This window comes from Tachypleus tridentatus, chromosome 10 (assembly GCF_004210375.1).
Source record: "Tachypleus tridentatus isolate NWPU-2018 chromosome 10, ASM421037v1, whole genome shotgun sequence".
NCBI lineage: Eukaryota > Metazoa > Arthropoda > Merostomata > Xiphosura > Limulidae > Tachypleus > Tachypleus tridentatus.
The window spans coordinates 148,501,894-148,522,640 of record NC_134834.1 but is presented as its reverse complement, the minus strand read 5'-3'; the positions used below and the strand labels follow the sequence as shown (position 1 = coordinate 148,522,640).

General features: G+C 37.3%; 1 protein-coding gene across 1 annotated transcript in view; it reads right to left on the bottom strand.

Annotated features, from left to right (window-relative positions):
* The window catches only part of LOC143228537 (paired box protein Pax-7-like), a 30,677-nt gene extending 10,190 nt beyond the window's left edge, over nt 1-20,487 (bottom strand). Inside the window, exons 1-3 of the mRNA XM_076459779.1 lie at nt 20,293-20,487; nt 17,546-17,686; nt 17,069-17,219 (exon numbers count right to left, since the gene is read on the bottom strand). Of these exons, the coding sequence (XP_076315894.1) occupies nt 17,069-17,219; nt 17,546-17,686; nt 20,293-20,487 (487 nt within the window). The remainder of the gene's footprint in view (nt 1-17,068; nt 17,220-17,545; nt 17,687-20,292) is intronic.
* Nucleotides 20,488-20,747: the final 260 nt, after the last annotated feature.

The window sequence follows — 20,747 nt, the reverse complement described above, 5'->3', positions numbered from 1 at the left end:
AAAAATCATTTAAATGTTTAACAAATAGCAAAACAGATGTTCTATTATTCAGAATAAGTAAGAGTTTAGATAGTTAATTTGTTTGTTTTTAATTTCACGCAAAGCTACACGAGGGCTGTCTGTGCTAGCCGTCCCTAATTTAGGAGTATAAGATTAGAGAAAAGTCAACTAGTCACCACCACCCACAGCCAACTCTTGGGCTATTCTTTTACCAATGAACAGTGAGATTGACCGTCAAATTATAACACCCTCACGGCTGAAAAGGCGAGCATGTTTGATATGGCAGGGATACAAACCCGTGACCCACAGATTGTGAGTCGATCGCCATAATTACTTGGTCGTGCCGAGTTTTAATTTGTTTGTGTCAAAGATTCTAATGATATTAATCATAGCTTCTAATTTTCATGAGGAAGGCAATAGATCAACAGTACTCTACCACCTACGATGATGGATTGACTGTCACTCCTATAATACATCCAATTACGAGCTACTCCTTACCAAAGAAAAGTAGGATTAGCCGTAACTTTATAACCCCCTCGGCTAAGACCCAAGGATGTTCGTCTCTCGGTTTCGATTCCGCAACTCACAAATTGTGATTTAAACAACCTAACTACTAAATTATGCATCTTGAGGGTTAGTTGATTCTTTCAGGTCCTACAAAATTGATCATAATTCTAAGTTAGAGTCTTCTTGTATTGTAAACAATTTTCGGCAAATAGAATCGAACATTTTAAGCCTAAGCGTATTTTCTAAAGTACATCTGATAGCATTGAGCAGCTATGAAACTTTTTAGTCCAGAGGGAACAACACGTCACTATTCTATTTCTCTGTTAGGGTTAACAAGGTTGAAGAAAAACCACTTAATTTTCGCATTCAACGCCCTCTAAATACAGGTTGTTGCGCTGTATAACTATGATAAATTAAATCAATTCATCAACGTCTAAGTATTTATCGAAGAGGGGGGGAGAACATGTGAGGTACGCTAGTCTTAAAACGATCATCACGTTTTCATGGCGCGACACAGTAGGTAACCATTTAATCAGCGAGGTGTCTGAACAGCAAGGGAGGGGAAAGAAACAAAAACAAATACAGCTGGCTGTATGAAATAACTCTATGTTTAAGTAATTATTCCACATAACGCAATAATTGTTGAACGTGCCCTCTAGTATTAAACTCCATCAACAGATGGCGACTCTATCCAAAGTTTGATAGATGACCTGTTATTGTTACTTTTTTTTTTTTATTCATTACATGCATAAATTGTTTGTTTGTTTGTTTTTGGAATTTCGCACAAAGCTACTCGAGGGCTATCTGTGCTAGCCGTCCCTAATTTAGCAGTGTAAGACTAGAGGGAAGGCAGCTAGTCATCACCACCCACCGCCAACTCTTGGGCTACTCTTTTACCAACGAATAGTGGGATTGACCGTCACATTATACGCCCCCACGGCTGGGAGGGCGTGCATGTTTAGCGCGACGCGGGCGCGAACCCGCGACCCTCGGATTACGAGTCACACGCCTTACGCGCTTGGCCATGCCAGGCCCGGTACATGCATAGAAACCACAAAAACTATAAATAACGTATTTCGTTATTATTTATCAAAATTCATGGATTATGAGCTATTAGAAGTGTAGCGAATCAGAAACGTATAACTTTAACACAAAAATTTCAGGACCAGTGATTATCTTAAGCATGAAGTAATTTTAAATTTCATAATCCAATATAGTGAAAAATTTGGAGAAATGTGGAGCAGATGTCCCAATGCACAATATAAAGGGGAATTCCTCTGCTTCCATAGAATGTAAAAATGTCATCTATTATATGGCTTAAGAGATAGATGCTTGCAAGAAAACCATAGGTTTATCCTTCCCTTCTGCTTAGTGTTGCCTCTCACGTAAGTTTAGAAAGCGAAATTTTGATTTGAATGTCAACCGTGACGAAAATGGCGTAAAAAGACCGCGCGAATCATCTCGTTCGAATGAAATAGGTTTAGCCTGGAGGGGTGTTAGAGAAGGTGTAATGTAAACTGTATAGTTGTAATCTTAAACTTTAGTGGTCACAGTAATTTCTTTTTGTTATATTTGTATTGAATATTGAAACACATAACACATAAATAAAAAGATATAGCTTTAACGGCTCCAAGTTTTGAAGGAGGAAATTTTTGGAATCCTCTTTAATCATAGTGACACCTGGTGGGTGTTTACTGAGGTCTCCATGCAAACAATGGAACGACACAAGACTAGAGATAACTGTAAAGTGATCTTGTAAAAACTTAATCCACACTGTTTACTACTATAAAATCAATAACAAATACAACTCGACCAATCACATTCAACGATCGTTTACTGTTTTGTTATAAACGACCAATGAGATAACGTTTTACAGTAGCAAATTCATTTAAAATTTAAACCATACACAAACTAAAAAGATAATAGTCAATAATGTGTTAACATCGAACCAAACGATTTGAATGAATTGTACCAGTTTTAAGTCGTTGTTGCTTTACGAAACTTCACGAGGACTCTAGGCATAAAATAAAATAAGAACAACAACAGTACTTTCTTAGATATATAGTTTTTCTGTACAATTCTTACTACTACTGTGTTTATGTGTTTTTCTTTTACACATACATAATTATACACAAGTTTCACCACCCATCCACGTATTCATCCGATATATATCGTAACTGATAATTCTAACGTCCAAATAAATTATACTAACCTTCTCAACATTAATATTAGAATTCTGGCCACAGTTCGTACATCCTGTCCAAAATTCTAATCAGTAGTATTAATATCTTGACTAATAATAACACATATACATATATTTTTTCTTGATATGGATGTGGGACGTTGTGGGCTGGAGCACCCGTATCTCGTTCTCCTAATATCTATTATTTCTATTGCTATTCTTTTATTTTTCTTTATGTGAGACTGGTGAATGAAAGTTAAGACTGATAGACGGTGTATCCCCACCGTAATATGGGTCCTACTTCTTCAGTTACCTCCAAAACCTAAGGTGTATTTTATATCCCACATTATAGCTTGAACCCTGGGATCCTTTCAGGTAGTGGAACGTTTTTTTATTTATTTTTTGTTTGGTTTGAGTTTTGCGCAAAGCTAAATGAAGGCTATCTGCGCTAGCTGTTCCTAATTTAGCAGTTTAAGACTAGAGGAAAGGTAGCTAGACGTCACCACCCACCGCCAGCTCTTGGGCTACTCTTTTACCAACGAATAGTAGGATTGACCGTCATGTTATAACGTCCCCACGGCTGAAAGGGCGAGAATGTTTGGTATGACTGGGATTCGAAATCGCGACCCTCAGATTACGTATCGAGTGCATTAACCACCTGGCCATGCCGGGCATTATTTTTTGTTTATACATATATAGATAGACAATACATTCTGGACTCGCTTGTGAAGTATATTTATAATCGAAATATGAGGCCAACCGATTATTGTTTATAAATCCGTGGTCGATGAATATAATCACATAAACTACAATATACGATTCATACCATCGTATAAAGTATCAACATAAAAACCGGCCCACCCACAAAGTGACTTCATGGCGGTCTTCCTATGCTCTGTGGATTACAAAAACTTGAACCATTTTGGTGCTATTTTCATATAGAAAGGTGTTGAACAGTATGAGTGATGGCTGAAGCACGGCGAGGCATTTCTCGCTCCCGCCCTACCTCCACTTCTTACCGCTAGCTCTGCCGGTGGTCGGGCAAGATCAAGAGTCCTGTCGGGCAACCTGACACCCCTCACACCTCATATTTTCCCATTCATCGAACATTTCTCTAGAAACTGGTGAATGCGTGGATCTTTACATCTGAGACACCGCCGACATGGCTTCGTGCAGGGCCGGACAATAGCTACACAAGTAGCCACTGCTGCGAAAGGCCGATTAAGATTGGGAAAAAGAGTAGACGAAACCCCGGCCTTAGTTTGGCCTGGAACGTGCTATGTGCACGTGTTTAGATGAATGATGGACGTCCGCGTGCATGGAATCTAGAACCGAGGTCTCGCGCACCTGAATGTTACAGTCACATGAATGGCTAAGTTGTCCAAAGACTGCCACTCGTACAGCTTATTAACCATATTTAGTTGTTTAATTCTAATGAATTACACTCGAATAATAAGAAATCAGTTAATAAGATAACACTTAAATCATTACCTTGTAACTGGCGTTCAGTGCTTATTGATATTTGACTGACGTGATCAACAGCTTTACCCACACACTCCCCCACTTCCAGCTCCATTCCAAATGGTAAACCTGAGTAATACGGAATTTGTTATTTTCTACAACTTAAAATGTCCCACCCAATCCCCCTCGTCAATAAGTATTCGACTTTTTTCCCTCCTACAGGAAATTAAGAAGGTCCAATATTACGACTTAATTGTTAAAACGGGATAAATAGCTGCATTTCTTTCTCGCTTGTTTGTTTGAAATCATCGGTTTACTTGAACGTTAAAAAAAGTTAGGTTTAACAATGTTAGTTTTTGTCCGTCTGAAACAGGTTAGCTTTTCAAAATTTAACAGATTAACAGAAGTAATACATCATATAAGCCACTATTAAATATTATAGGAGAGAACAAATATATTATTTTTCAAGATGGTGGCCGCATTCAGGCTGGTGGTGGCCGAAAAGTGGAGCAGAATGACTGTTTTCCGAGCGATACATAACTGTGGCTCAAAATGTGTATTACCTTCACTGGTTAAATAGTGCGAGACATATGAGTAATCCAATTAAAGGGCCGATAAATAAAAAAACTTATGTTCTGATTGGTAGAATTAGCTATAAAAAAACAGCGTAAGTTAGCACGTTTGTTCTCGTGGAAATACAACAATGAACTTGTCATATTTTTTGTACGCTATAATTTCAGTCGTGCAGCTGTTGAAATTTTTTTAAGAAATGTGTTTTTGTACAGCAGAGATAACAAAGTTTCGGGTCCTGTCTGGAACAGCGGTAAGTATACGGATTTACAACGCTAAAATCAGGGATTCGATACCCCTCGGTGGACTCAGCAGATAGCCAAATGTGTCTTTGCAATAAGAAAACACACACGCACAAAGTTTCGGCTCACGGTCACACATTTTACTTGTTTATTTGTTTCTTCCGCAAAGCTACATAATATGTTAGTAGGTCCGCGAACTTACCGCATGACCTTCCTTAGGGTACACTCGTATTTCTTCTCAAAACTTTAATAGAAACGATTAATAAAGTCAAAAAGAAACAAATAATATACGCACACATTTTAACAATGTCTTCTACAAAAATATTACCTAACGCCCCATCATCCAAGTAAAATAGTCCAGCAATTAAAAACTGACTTTAATTGCATCTTTTCCTGAATAGTAAGGAACCAAGACTCAAATTTTAAAAAAAAAGTTGTCTTTAATATCTGAGACAATTACAGCCATATCTTGGAATTACGTTTGTTAAAACCCAGTAGACTGTGGTGAGTTGAACAGATTCACTTATACGTTATTTTGTGTGAACGTAAAGAATTATTGACACAACATTTTAGTTCGTGTTGTTTGTGTCAGTAACAAAACTGTAAAAGTTGCACGTTTACTGTAACTCAAACCGAGAAATCTTTCCTTGAGTTACTGTTGTATCAATAACAAAACAGTAAAAGTTGCACGTTTACTGTAACTCAAACCGAGAAATCTTTCCTTGAGTTACTGTTGTATCAATAACAAAACAGTAAAAGTTGCACGTTTACTGTAACTCAAACCGAGAAATCTTTCCTTGAGTTACTGTTGTATCAATAACAAAACAGTAAAAGTTGCACGTTTACTGTAACTCAAACCGAGAAATCTTTTCTTGAGTTACTGTTGTATCAGTGACAATTTAAAATCAGACGTAATTTCAAAAGTGAATCAAAAATCAGTTTTACTCAAGCACATTTTAATTGTTATAACAACACTGGAAGTTTATACAACTTTCAAACACGCCTTGTTTTGTGAATCAATACTTTTGAGTCAGAATTCAATATTTTTAATTTCAAGTTAAACATTTTGTTTGTTTTTGAGCAAAGCCACATTGGACAGTATGCTGTGTCCACCGCGTGGAATCGAACCTCGGATTTTAGCGTTGTTAGTTTGAAAACCAACCATTGGTGGACCGAAATAAACATCCCTTCACTTTTGTTTTGTTTTCAGAATTGTTATATAACTTAAGTTATATTATTATTGATAACCGCAACAACATATTTACTTCCTGGTTTTCGTGTTATGAATTTCTATGAAATGGCTAACCTGGAAATGTTTTGAATCATTTTGTTTTGTTTCCACTGAGCGTCGAAGTTTGATAACTTTGGAAACAACAAAGATCCCTTTTCCATTCAGGTAGTAGTACCATCAGCCTAAGAAGGAACATTGTGGAATGCGTGGAATATCAAATCATCGCCCGAAAAACGTGTTTCAATAGTCGTTGGGGCACAGCACAGATAGCCCACCGTGTAGCTTTGCGCTTAATACCAAAGGTATAACTTTCAAGGTATCGCTACATTGGCCGCCCCTCAGTAGTATAGCAGTATGTCTTTGGACTTACAACTCTAGAAACTGGGTTTCGATACCCGTAGTGGCCAGAGCACCGATGGCGCACTATATAGATTTGTGATTAATTACAAACAAACTACTAGAGCCTGAGAGTAATTTCAATACAATCAAAACCGAAAGTTAAAAAAAATCTCTTAACATAATTTCTAGGTACCCTGTATTACAGAACGAACCTCAAAGTAGTATTTACGATTACAAAAAAATCATATATCTTCACTTTACAAGGATGACCTATTATACTCTTGTAAATCGTTCGCTTTATCATTGAAGAAATTTCAGAAAATGGTACGGCTTTACAAATCTCGGGTTTCAAAAACAGAAGGTCTTAAAACGCCTTCGTAAGAATGAGATGCAAGGTTTCGAAAATGATGTTTCTTTAAGAAAGGTCAAGTACCAAGGTCTTTCACGTCAGTGTCCACAAAATCATACTGACCCTAGATACTTTTTAAAACGAACCTTGTAGGAGGAGAAGGGGGAGAGAATAAGGAAACTGCCATCTGTGAAAGGGTCAAGTGATATTTGGGGTTGAAGGGTGTTGATTGTCATGCATATTTCAAAAACCTTTAGGCCTAATTTCCGTGAATTTGTTCCAAGGGGTCTCTCCGTTAGATTGTTATAATATCACATATAAAAGCAGCAAAGACCACTACTCCCACATTTTATATCCATAAACTGACCAACGAATGTCATTGTGTCAAATATCAAAACACGTGTTGTTTATGTTCCGCCATGATCTCAAAACGACAGCTACACCAGTTGTCCAGCTCAAAAACTATCAGTTGTGGCAATGAATTCAAAGCACGGGTGGCTATTTGTTGGTAAATTGAAAGGAAAAAACAAGGCTCAAAATACCTGTACAAACAAATGAGTTGAACCTTGTGCTGACCTAACATCTACTTTTCCATAATAAGTTCAAATAAAATTAAACTAAAATGTTAACAAGGTATTGTTAGTTTTTCCAAGGAACGAATGTGAAATCTGAAACGTAACTGAATATCGCTCAATAACTAGAAAATTGTGACCTGTGGATTTACTTTCATTCTAAATAATTCAATGTAGGTCCGTCGATATCATACTTTCTTATTGCTGATAAAGTTCATTTATCGGTTTTATAGCGTAACGAGAGCTTCAGGTGCAACCCTTGGTTAAGAAAATATTCCAAACTCTTCGAAGACGGTTGTATAAATATAGAATCCTCATATATTATCAGCACTATTATACATACGGGTACTTAGATAATCAATCAGGTGTTTGTACAAATTAACTAAAATAAATAACCTGAAAAATAAATGAGAAAGAACCGCTTAGTGTCCAAGACAAACATGCGTGAATAGCATAACCAACCAGACAAACACACGAGGATATCCTCATCAACCATGTGGATACAAACGAAAAGGTTATTTATTTGTAACTAAGCACACTGCTTTGTGTGCTCTTCCCACCACTGGTATTAAAACACTGTTGCTAGCGTTGTAATTTCGCATACCTACCACTGTACCATGAAAAAAAAAAAAAAAGCCAACCAGACAAATACCGAAGAGTAAAATAACGAACCACGAAAGTAAATATGGTGTCCAAACAGATAGCCAATGACCATACGAGTGAAGAGAAGTGTGTGGCTTAAAAAGAGAGAATCGGCCTGGCTTGGCCAGGTGGTCAAGGCACTCGACTCGTAATCTGAGGGTCGCGGGTTCGAATCTCTGTCACACCAAATATACTCACCCTTTCAGTCATGGGAACGTTATAACGTGACGGCCTATCCCACTATTCGTTAGTGAAAGAGCAGTTCAAGAGTTGGCGGTGGGTGGTGATGACTAGATGCCTTCCCTCTAGTCTTACACTACAAAATTAGGGACCGCTAGTACAGAAAGCCCTCGTGTAGCTTTGCGCGAAATTCAAAAAACAGTTGTAAATCGATAAAAAATTTTCGAATTCATTTGTTTTTTGTACTGCACAATAAAATACGGGTTTTTATGGATTTTTAAAATACTTACAGCCCCTGCGGTTGAAATGTTTACTCAAATATCGATTAGTGTTTATATAAAAGTACAAACCAATAAGTAAACTTTCAACATTCTGCCAACACTTCGAACTTAATAATCAATACGGAAACTTAAAGTAATTAATTAATTACGTATTAATAACAATTCAGCATTATTGTTAAAATAAAGTATCACCTAGACAACTGTTCAATTATCTGAAATATATTTTCCATGAGTAGAAATACGGGTTCGAATCTGGGTAGGTTGCTTCTTTCATAAAAGTTATATACATGTGGTACAGAGAACTGACACCCAAAACTTTAATAAATTTTCGCTATTTTCATTTTAAGTGTAGCAGTTACTATCTATTTCCTGTCACTATATTCATGCGCAGTTTGACGGAACGGAACTGTACATGGGATGTTTGTTATTTAGACTTACGTATGTGTGTGTGTGTGTGTTTTCTCATGGCAAAGTCACATCGGGTTAGCTGCTGATCTCACCGAGAGGAATCGAACCCCTGATTTTAGCGTTGTAAATCTGTGGACTTACCTCTGTACTAGCGGGTGCCTAGACTTAAGTAAAACGCACGACACTAAAGAAGGTTTGGTTTGTTTGGAATTTCGCGCAAAGCTACATAATGGCTATCTGCGCTAGCCGTCCCTAATTTAGCGGTGTAAGACTAGAAGGAAGGCAGCTAGTCATCACCAACCACCGCCAACTGTTGGGCTACTCAGTTATCAAAGAATAGTGAGATTGGCCGTCACGCTATAACGTCCCCATGGCTGAAAAGGCGCGCATGTTTGGTGCGACGGGGATTCGAACCCGCGACCATCAATTACGAGTCGAAGGCCTTAATCCACGTGGCCATGCCGAGCCCACTAAAAAGGACAATACAGTGATTGAAACAATGCCCCTCGTGATTATGTCAGAAATAATCTGATATTTTATAGGCCCGGTGAGGTGGCTGACGTCATCGATTGATAAGGGAGTAGCAAAAAGTATGTCTAATAATATTCAATATCTCGTCTCGCGTATGTTACACTAATTGTTAGTATACAGTCTCAAAACTATAGCGGGCCCGGCATGGCTAAATAGTTCGGGGTGCTGGACTCGTAATCTGAGGATCGCGGGTTCGAATCCCTATCACCCCAAACATACTCACCCTTTCAGCCATGGGGTTGTTATAATGTAATGGTCAATCCAACAAATAGTGGATTAAGCTATTCTTTTACAAGAGTTGGTGGCGAAGACTAGCTGTCTTCCTTCTAGTCTTAAACTACTAAATTAGGGACGACTATCGCAGATAGCTCTCGTGTGGCTTTGCGCGGAATTTGAAAACAAACAAACGAAAACTATAGAAGGATTAAAGAATTAAAATAAAGATAAGGAACAAAAGTAGGCCCAGTTGTCGTTGTTGTTTTCTGTTCTTTTTTTGTCTTATTAAATATTTGTAATGAAAAGGTGTTAATTTTCGAGAGAACAAAACAATCAGACTCCAACAAGAAATAAGATACGTGTTGTTATTGGTCCTGCATCGTGAGGTCGTCAAAACGTAGCGGTTTTTTTTTAATTAGCGCACACTTCTGAAACTTTGAAAACATAACTGTTCGAAAGCTAAGAATAAGCCAATGGGAACGTTGTGGCTAATCACATGCATATCGGCCCAGAATGTTTCTTTGTCGTCAATAAAACTTTAGTGGAGTCAGCCAATCGCGAGGGACAACAACTAAACAGTTGCTGAAAGAACTTGGCGTTTCCTGTCTTCCCCAGTTACACACACACACACAGGTGATTATAAAATAGCGTATGAATGTTATTCAAATTCTGAAAAACCAAGTGATCCCTCACCCGGGCAGGACATCACCCCATACACTGGAAATAAATGATGGCCCCTTTAGTGTCTAAACTGTTAAGTTGATAGGATGACTGTAAGGGGGCAGTCGTAACCGGGCTTAGCTACTACAGCCGAAGTCTTGAATCTCTGAGTTGTCGCAGTGAACGCACTTTATCGCTGGTAATTTAGCGTTCTATTTTCACAGCAAATGAGTTGAAAAGATAATATATAACGTCTGCGATTGGCGTGGGGTTCGTGCGTTACCACCCAGTACTGACCCTATCCATCCGCCGCTGTCGACCTCTAGCGTTGGCAAGAAGAAAAGACGGAAATCGGCGTAACGTTTTATTCAACATGGCCGACGAAGTTTCTGTATAGTCTAATTCGTTATAGTCGATTGCTAACCAGTGGCTTTGATATTACAGCCAACGAATCACTGCTAACGATGGAACTACAACAAAAAGTTACCTTCCCCCCTTTCCCCTTCCAGAACCTATCGAAAGAACCGGCGATTCATGAAGATCCTCTATGCTAAATTTCCATGGCAAAGAGCAGATGTAAAAGCGTAGTTTTACCAATAGTATCCATGGGTTTTGGTATTGATATTGTTAAACCTAATCAGTGAAAAGAAACGATGTGACATCTGGCGGAAAGACAGAACATCAAGTACCTCAATGTGCGTGAACGTCACACCTTGTCTATTCCCACACGAATGGAAAATTCAGAACGTTTTTCGCTCCTGATGCAGCTATTCATTTAATATTTGCAGCTCGTGCTCGGAACATGCATACAAACCCAACAAATGCACATGAAATCAAAGTGAAGCCTCTATGTCTAACAACTTTCGCTTCAGTAGCATTTGCTATGCCTGTAAACAACGATCACAGGTCCACCTTATGTTTGAATAACTTCAATGCAAGCAAATGGGTTTCATGGGCTTTTTAACCAATCATTACTAGATATATAAGGTTACAGAGTAACGCTGTAAAAGCCACGAAATTCATTAGATCGCTAAATATTCTACATAATAAACTCGGTCTCTGAGGCGAACGTCGTGCGAGTATTAAAATTATTAAGTCAGCCATAAATTCGATTGTTAAAAATTATATCTTGGTGCTTGAGTGCTAAAATTAAGATTAAAACATAAAAGTACCCTGAGATTTGACTTCGTTTAAAAACATATTATATTAGATCCGAAACTATTTTATTAGTGGTGACTGTCCTTTAGATGTAAACACTGTTAGACCCCGAGCCAATCATACTAACATAATTTATCTGTTTAGAGTAAATGTTGTTAAACCTCAGGATGAACCTAGTAAGATAGATTCTCATTTAAGCATTGCTAAACCCATAGACAATCCTTCTTTGTTAATAACTTCTAGTTCCTATGTCGTGTTTTGCTTACTTTTAAGTTCAATCTTAGACCCTTCTGTTTTTTTTCAATACATTTTTCTAAACTATGTATACACCAGATTTTTTATTGGTCTCTAACAACAAAGTAGACACACACACACAAAATAAACAATTAATTCCATTACCTTATTAATGGGTTCCCCTTTAAACAAAGTGTTGTAGGAGATAATACTGGTAACTGATGATACAATCTGTGAATCGCACTGATCGGGTTTTTAAAACGTTGGTAATTTAAAGGTTAAGAGCAAACGAACGGGTTTGAGAAACGTCCATATTTTAAACCATTGGGTACCAAAATGTTTTATAGGCTTTTATACCATTGTAGATATTATTATTAATTTCGATGAAAGAATAGTTGACAAATGTATCCGAGTGTTTTTAACTGAACGTCCTTTAACATCTAATTTATTGATACCCTACTAATGAGCCGTGGCGATTTGAGTGCACACTGTTTTACATAATACACATGAACGTTTTTTAAGATAACACAAAAAATCTGTATATCATCGGATAACAAACACCATGATAGTATGTGTCAGTGTTAATTAAAGTGGGGGTTTTAGCCGCCATGGGTCCCATGAATCATTTTCTAAAGGAATCTTCAAAACCGGGCCAAAAACGAAGATTCTTAATTAATATTAATTATAAATAAAAACAAGCGGGTAAGAATTATATTGAATTAATAAAACGATACAGAATCTCGAAAGGGCATGTTATGTTAAAGTTATAGGTTGGGGGCCTCAAACCTTTTTATTCACATCGAGGGAGCTTCAAACTAAAAGAGTTTGATACACGATTTCACCGTTTCAGGTAATCAAAGATATCGTCTTTACATGAGGCGTAAGTAATAAAAAGTATTATTGCTACTTCTTTGCGATAATGGAAAGTAATATTGTTACATACATTGCCACGGTAACGAAAATTAATATTGCTAGTTGTTCCACTACGGTAATGAAAAGTAATATTTTTGCGTACATTATTATGGTAACGAAAATATTTTCTTAGTTACACCGCCACAACAACGAAAGGTTATATTGTTACCCACATCACTACGAGAACAAACGGCCCGGCATGGCCAAGCGTGTTAAGGCGTGCGACTCGTAATCTGACGGTCGCGGGTTCGCATCCCGGTCGCGCCAAACATGCTTGCCCTTTCAGCCGTGGGGGCGTTATAATGTGACGATCAATCCCACTATTCGTTGGTGGTAGCCCAAGAGTTGGCGGTGGGTGGTGATGACTAAAAAGAGTAGCCCAAGAGTTGGCGGTGGGTGGTGATGACTAACTGCCTTCCCTCTAGTCTTACACTGCTACATTAGGGACGGCTAGCACAGATAACCCTCGAGTAGCTTTGTGCGAAATTCCAAAACAAACAAACGAGAACAACCAGTAGCAGTTACTTACACCGTAAAAGAAAAAATGCCTGTATTGCTATTTTTAACTCTGTTTTTTGTTTACTGGTAAAAACCCTAATAAAAAACGGGATGTCTGTGTGTGATCATGATTGTTCGGTGAACAATGTGCTTATTGTTTATTGTTTACTAGCATATTCGTTCTTTCCTTTTGTATCCAGGTGGAACTCGCGTGCTTGAAATGTGACATACGAAAACACAAAGGCTTTACTTACCAGTCCAGAATGGATTATTTGGCAAGAAATGTAACGGGTACGTGTTGGTAAAAATTCACGCGTAGCTGGTAATTGTCTAACGTTACACACAATAAACTCTATTACAAGTGTATATATACTATACAACATTACTTAATTGTTCAGTATTAAAAGTATTCCCGCTATAAACAGCTGTTTGTTTACATCTAAAGTGCAATTACAAATCATACAGATAGATAGGTAGAAATGAAAGAAAAAAGTTAAAATCGCAGTCACAGTAAATGGATCACATGGTCAATATTTTAACCTTCACCGGGTTTCACTTTATATAGCAATTGTAATCGTTTTATTGTATTTTTACGCTTTGGACGCATTTATCTACCTTTCTTGTTAGTAAACAAATAGCCTGTTTCTTATTTAGTTGTTTTTTTCTTTCTTTCTTCATTGTCGTTTTTCGGTAAGATATCGTAATCGTGTTTGTTCGTGTTTCTAACACTAGAGGGCATTAGTCCTTCAGCAAACAATATCCGAATTCTCCAGTACCTCGATAATCCCCAGTATACAAAAGTTCGTTTGAGTCTCATGTTTGCTTAAATTGCCAATCGTGTTACTATGGTTGTTGAGGTTCCAGTCGTTACTACATTATTGATACTGAAGACAGAGTATTAGTTCTGGTCCATACAACTAGAGGGCAAACTGACTTCTTACTTGCTTGTTTTGGGAGGGTTCCAATTTAGTAAGGACGATACACACAAAGCATTCACTTGCAAAATTTACAAGGAGAAGGAGTCATTCTCGATTCGGTTGTCTATTAGTGGAAAGAACAATACAGTTTGGCTAATTTGAAAAATTGAAACGAACTCCGTCACGTGTTTCTCAAAAAATATCCTTCCGATTTCACACACACACACAAATATTAAGAAATAAATGAAAATGGTAAAACAACTTGGCAGTTCTACGCTTCTTTTAAGAGCTTTATTTACGCACTCTGTGCTCTAAAAATTTAAATCTACTCGAGGATTTCACTTTTAAATTTACGCCAAAAGTTTCCACAACAAATAGAAAAGGCCCGGCATGGCTGGGTTGTTAAGGCACTCGACTCGAAATTCGAGTGTCGCAGGTTTGAATCCCCGTCATACCAAACATGCCACGCCCTTTCAGCGTGGGGATGTTATAATGTTCCGATGAATCTCATTATTCGTTGGTAAAAGAGTAGCCCAAAAATTAGCGGTGGGTGGTGATGACTAGCTGCCTTCCCTCTAGTCTTACACTGCTAAATTAGAGATAGCTAGCGCAGATAGCCCTCGTGTAGCTTTGCGCGAAATTCAAAACAAACCAAAAACATTTTTAAAAAAGTTTAAATAGCTTAATTTGTAAAATTTACAAATAATTTACTCGAACATTAAACAAAAAATAATAACAATTCGAAAGTTATTGTTTTTATATTTTGGTTCGTTTGTTTTCACTACGGCCATCATTACCCTATACATGCAATTACTCCTTGTACGTCTTTATACCGTGTCTCTTACATCTGATGTTTGGATTATTCGAAATACAAACTTGGTTTTTAACTACGTCAACACGTCATTTATACAGTTTGTTTGATTATAAATTAATTACGAGATTTCAGGTTCAAAGATATTGATACTCTCGAAAAGCTATTACAAACCCGAAAATGTTTAAACTTTCAACCTCAGTGACTAGATCGGAAACTCTTAATGTTGAGGTATAGAAGACTACATTGCTGCTGTCAAGATAGATACAAGATCTTTGCTGCATGCTTTGAACAATTTCAGTAAGTTCCTTGTCGGCCGTGACCGAGTGGCTTGCGTGATGGAATACAAATACTAGAGTCCGCGATGGTTCACGCCTCTTTTCCACAAATTCGCGATCCGCATATTGGAGCCATGGGTATGTTTTTAGACGTACTAAAATCTCACTATTTGATCAAATAGCCCAAAGGTTGAAAGTGGTAACTGTTGACCTTCCGTCTTGCTTAACATCTAATGATTATGAGCGGCGAGCTCAGAAAGTTCTTAAACAGTATTTTCACGCTTCGATTATGTATATCTGCATGTTATTCTCTTCGTTACTAGGCGCAGAATATTTGCGAAAACATTCACATTCGATATTTTATCGAATTATTTACAGCAATCAAGAGGAAAAGGTTGAAAATCTGAAACAATGTGAAAGTCAAATAAAACGACAGTAAGCTTATGGACTTAAACGCTAGAATCCGGGATGGACATAGCAGATAGTTCAGTATGGCTTTGCTCTAAAGCAAACAAACCAAATCTCATCACCGGGCAACATTTAATAACTACTTGTAGATAATTATATTAATTTAAAAGGAAACCCCACTAAGTAAAATATTTCAAGTAAACAATACCATAGAAATACCAGTAAGTAAATGGTTTCAACGAAACAGTGCCAAAGAAATACCAGTAAGTAAATTGTTTCAACTAAACAGTGCCATAGAAATACCAGTAAGTAAATGGTTTCAACTGAACAGTGCCATAGAAATACCAGTAAGTAAATGGTTTCAACTGAACAGTGCCATAGAAATACCAGTAAGTAAATGGTTTCAACTGAACAGTGCCATAGAAATACCAGTAAGTAAATGGTTTCAACGAAACAGTGCCAAAGAAATACCAGTAAGTAAATGGTTTCAACTAAACAGTGCCATAGAAATACCAGTAAGTAAATGGTTTCAACTAAACAATACCATAGAAATACCAGTAAGTAAATGGTTTCACTAAACACTGCCATAGAAATACCAGTAAGTAAATTGTTTCAACTAAACAGTGCCATAGAAATACCAGTAAGTAAATGGTTTCAACTAAACAGTGCCATAGAAATACCAGTAAGTAAATGGTTTCAACTGAACAGTGCCATAGAATATTTACCAGTAAGTAAATGATTTCAACTAAACAGTGCCATAGAAATACCAGTAAGTAAATGGTTTCAACTGAACAGTGCCATAGAAATACCAGTAAGTAAATGGTTTCAACTGAACAGTGCCATAGAAATACCAGTAAGTAAATGGTTTCAACTGAACAGTGCCATAGAAATACCAGTAAGTAAATGGTTTCAACTGAACAGTGTCATAGAAATACCAGTAAGTAAATGGTTTCAACTAAACAGTGCCATAGAAATACCAGTAAGTAAATTGTTTCAACTAAACAGTGCCATAAAAATACCAGTAAGTAAATGGTTTCAACTAAATAGTGCCATAGAAATACCAGTAAGTAAATGGTTTCAACTAAACAGTGCCATAGAAATACCAGTAAGTAAATTGTTTCAACTAAACAGTGCCATAGAAATACCAGTAAGTAAATTGTTTCAACTAAACAGTGCCATAAAAATACCAGTAAGTAAATTGTTTCAACTAAACAGTGCCATAGAAATACCAGTAAGTAAATTGTTTCAACTAAACAGTGCCATAAAAATACCAGTAAGTAAATGGTTTCAACTAAATAGTGCCATAGAAATACCAGTAAGTAAATGGTTTCAACTAAACAGTGCCATAGAAATACCAGTAAGTAAATTGTTTCAACTAAACAGTGCCATAGAAATACCAGTAAGTAAATGGTTTCAACTAAACAGTACCATAGACATATGCAAAAAATATACGTGAATAAAAACCAAAGTTCGTGACTCACCCCCCAGAATTCCATTAATACTGTGGTCGGCCTTTTTGCTTCCTTCTCCTTCTCTGTAACACTCTTCTGACTTGTTAGGTTGTCTTCCTCCGCGGAGAACCCTGCTGATGGAGCTTACACTGGGAGCTGAATTCTTGTCACAAATTTCGTCCTAATAAATGAATAATTTAACTGTGTTTTTAAGTCATCGATGTACTTAAGACAAACGATAATCTTTATAAACTCTCGATGATGTAAAGGAAGAAAAAGAAACGTCTCTTGAATATTGTCTATGGATTTACAACGCTAAAATTCTAGGTTCGATTTCCCACGGTGGACACAGCAGATCACCCAATATGACATTGATAAAAAAAGCTAAACGTAGTTTAATTGTATTTATTGCTTTGTACATAAACATATCTGGTGGTTAAAGAATCGAGAAAGTTCTAAAACAACAAATGGTTATTAGAAAGTGTGAGCCGATTTATAAATGTATACCTTTATCAATCGATCCCGAATCTCCCAGCTAAAAATTCCTGGATTCTCCTTCTTATAATCTTCAATTTTCTTTTCCACATCAGGAGTAGCTACTCGAGGTTTGCTCCCTCCAATGACCCCTGGTCGAATGCTGCCCGTCTCCTAGATTTTTAAAAATAATAATATCATTAATATATTTCTTTACAATATCATATATCTTTGTTTATATGGTGAATTTCCAGCAAAAATATTTCAAAGCTACCTGTCCTAGCCGTCCCTAAGATTGAAGTGATAAAATAGAAGAAAAGCAGCTAGTTGACACTACCCACCGACAACTCTTGGGTCACTCTTTACCGAGCAATAGTGGGATTGACCTTCACGTTATAGCACTCCTGTGGCTGAAAGGACGAGAATATTTGGTAACGGAATTCGAACGAACGCACGACCCAAAGATTGCCAGTCGAATACCCTAACCACCAGATCATGTTAGGCCGTCACTTGAGTGAAAGTAAAGTAATATACTTTCATTTCTTACGAATAGAAACTTAGAGACTGTTATGGTTAAAATATTAAAACTTGGCAAGCCTTAAAATATTGAGTATTTTTTCCGTCAGACACATCGTTACATGTTGAATATTTTCTTAACCAGCACGTGGTTAAATACTGGGTATTTTCTGCCCAGATTTGTTTTTTTTTGTTTTGAATTTCGTGCAAAGCTGCACAAGGGCTATCTGCGCTAGCCGTCCCTAATTTAACAGCGTAAGACTAAAGGGAAAGCAGCTAGTCATCACCACCCACCGCCAACTCTTGGGCTACTCTTTTAACAACGAATAGCGGGATTGACCGTCTCATTGTAGCGCCTCCACGGCTGAAAGGGCGAGCATGTTTGGTGCGACCGAGATTCGAACCTGCGATCCTCAAATTACGAGTCGGACGCCTTAACCACCTGGCCATGCCGGGCCTCTCTGACCCAAAACGTAGTTAAATACGTGGTAGTTTCTTACCAAACACATAGTTAAATATTGAATATTGTCTGAGCCAGCATGTGGTTAAATACTGGGTATTTTCTGACCCGACACGTGGTTAAACACTTGGTATTTTCTTACCGAACCCGTGGTTAAATACTGGTATTTTTTGACCCAACATACGGTTAAATACTGTGTGTTTTCCTATCCAACACATGAGCACTGTGGTATCCAGTTCGCGGCTAAATTTTGTATATTGTTTCTTATCGAACACGTTCAATGCTCGATTTAGGTGACGAAAGTGTTAAGTAATAGAAACAAATATATGTGTATATTTCTTCTAGTGGTGAAATACAATTTCTATAACTCATTTATATACTACAACCTAATCAGTGTATGACAGCTACCAGATTTCTACGATTCATTTATGATATTCCTAACTGAAAATATATTTATAAATTAATATCCTTAACGGTCCAGCGATTACAGTTCTTGACTTGCAATCTGTGGATCGCGAATTCGAATCCCGTCACCAAACACTTTCGCCCTTTTAGCAATGAAGCATTGTAATATTACGGTCAATCCCACTTCTCGTGTTAAAAGAGTAGTCCAGGAGTTGGCGGTGGTGATGTTGAAAAACTGCTTTCTCTCTAGTCTTTCACTGCTGAACTGGGTCGGCTACCTGGAGAGGACATACATGGGCACCACCGAGTAAACTTGCCCGACAATCACCGATGCATATCAAGTGGCCCCATGATCAGAAAACTGTCTGGGGACTCAAAAAAAAAACGCAGATATCCCCGATTAGCATTGGGCGAAATTCCAAAAACAAACAAACAAAAGCAATTAACTTCATCAAATACTACGTAACAGAAGTGAAGTAAGTTGTGGTTTAATAAGATTAAAACTTCGTTGAAGAATATTAAGAGGTTTCATTCATTTATTTTCTTTATATTGTAAAAATGTGAAAAAAAATAGATAACTCGTTCAATATGGTCGCATAGCAACAGTGTACGCAAATTATCAATTATGGACAGAAACATAACTCTATACATTTCTAAATACTTCCATATTTATTTCTCAGTTAATTACGACTTATTGTATCGTTATCCTTGTTAATTCAACCAACCTTTCATAAAATAAATGATACTTTATTAGAAACCCCTCTATGTGTTAAAAGTTCTGTTTAAGATTTCAGAAAACGAATAAATAAAACAGACCACATCACTTACAACGGACAAGTCTAAATCTTCTTTTAGTCACATTGGGCCATCTACTGTGTTCATCGTGGGGAATCGAACCCCCGTGGTTTGGTGTTCTAAGTCCATAGACAAACCTCTGCCCCACGGGAGAACCGTACTCAACAACTTTGAAGAGAATTTTGGACAAATTAATTAGTTTCTAATTATATCTTTGAGACTAAAAGTGACACTTTTATTAACATAGGCGGTGGGATTCGTTGGGCTTCATTATTTTCGGAATTCATTTGAAAGCGATCAATTGTCCAATCCCAATTTCCCACTTTTCAGAACTGCTAAGCTAGATATGGATTAAAAAGTCATCTTACCATCTCACTATTATGGAAGTTTCTTTTCTCTCTGTGAAACATCAACGATAGGGTATTATTAGAACTGATTACTTTGAATACCCATAAAACTTGTAGTAGTGGTGTATCTTTTATGTTGATGTGCAACCACGTTTTTACTCATTATTCAGTGCTAATCGGTGATCGAATAAACCGTCGGAACTATAAAACCAAGACTTTTTATTCGTGCAAACAGCACCTAACTAATGGCCACCTACCTGATATCTGTTGAGGATCTTGGACACACAACCATGGGACACTCGTAACTGTCGACTTATCACACATGGTCTGATTCCAGCAGCAGCCATTTCTACAATCTTCAAACGAATGTGATTAGGCAGTGGTCGGCCATTGATGAAGACTCCACCTAGCTGGTTGACCCGACCTTGACCTAAGGTCAGATTTTCTGGCATACGTTAATTAACCCAAACAAATAAACTCCTTTTTATAATAATAGCTAATGTAAATAATAATTGTCTATGAGGTAACAAAATAATGTAATTGGGTTTATGTAATTCGAAATGTTGTCTAGACTCCAGCTCACTAGGTAAACAGAGAAGTGTTGTCTAGACTCCAATTCTCTAGGCAAGTTCAGAAACACTGTCTAAACGTCAGTTCACTAGATTAAATGACAACGTCAGTGACAACTTTCAACTGTTGTTCACCTGATTAA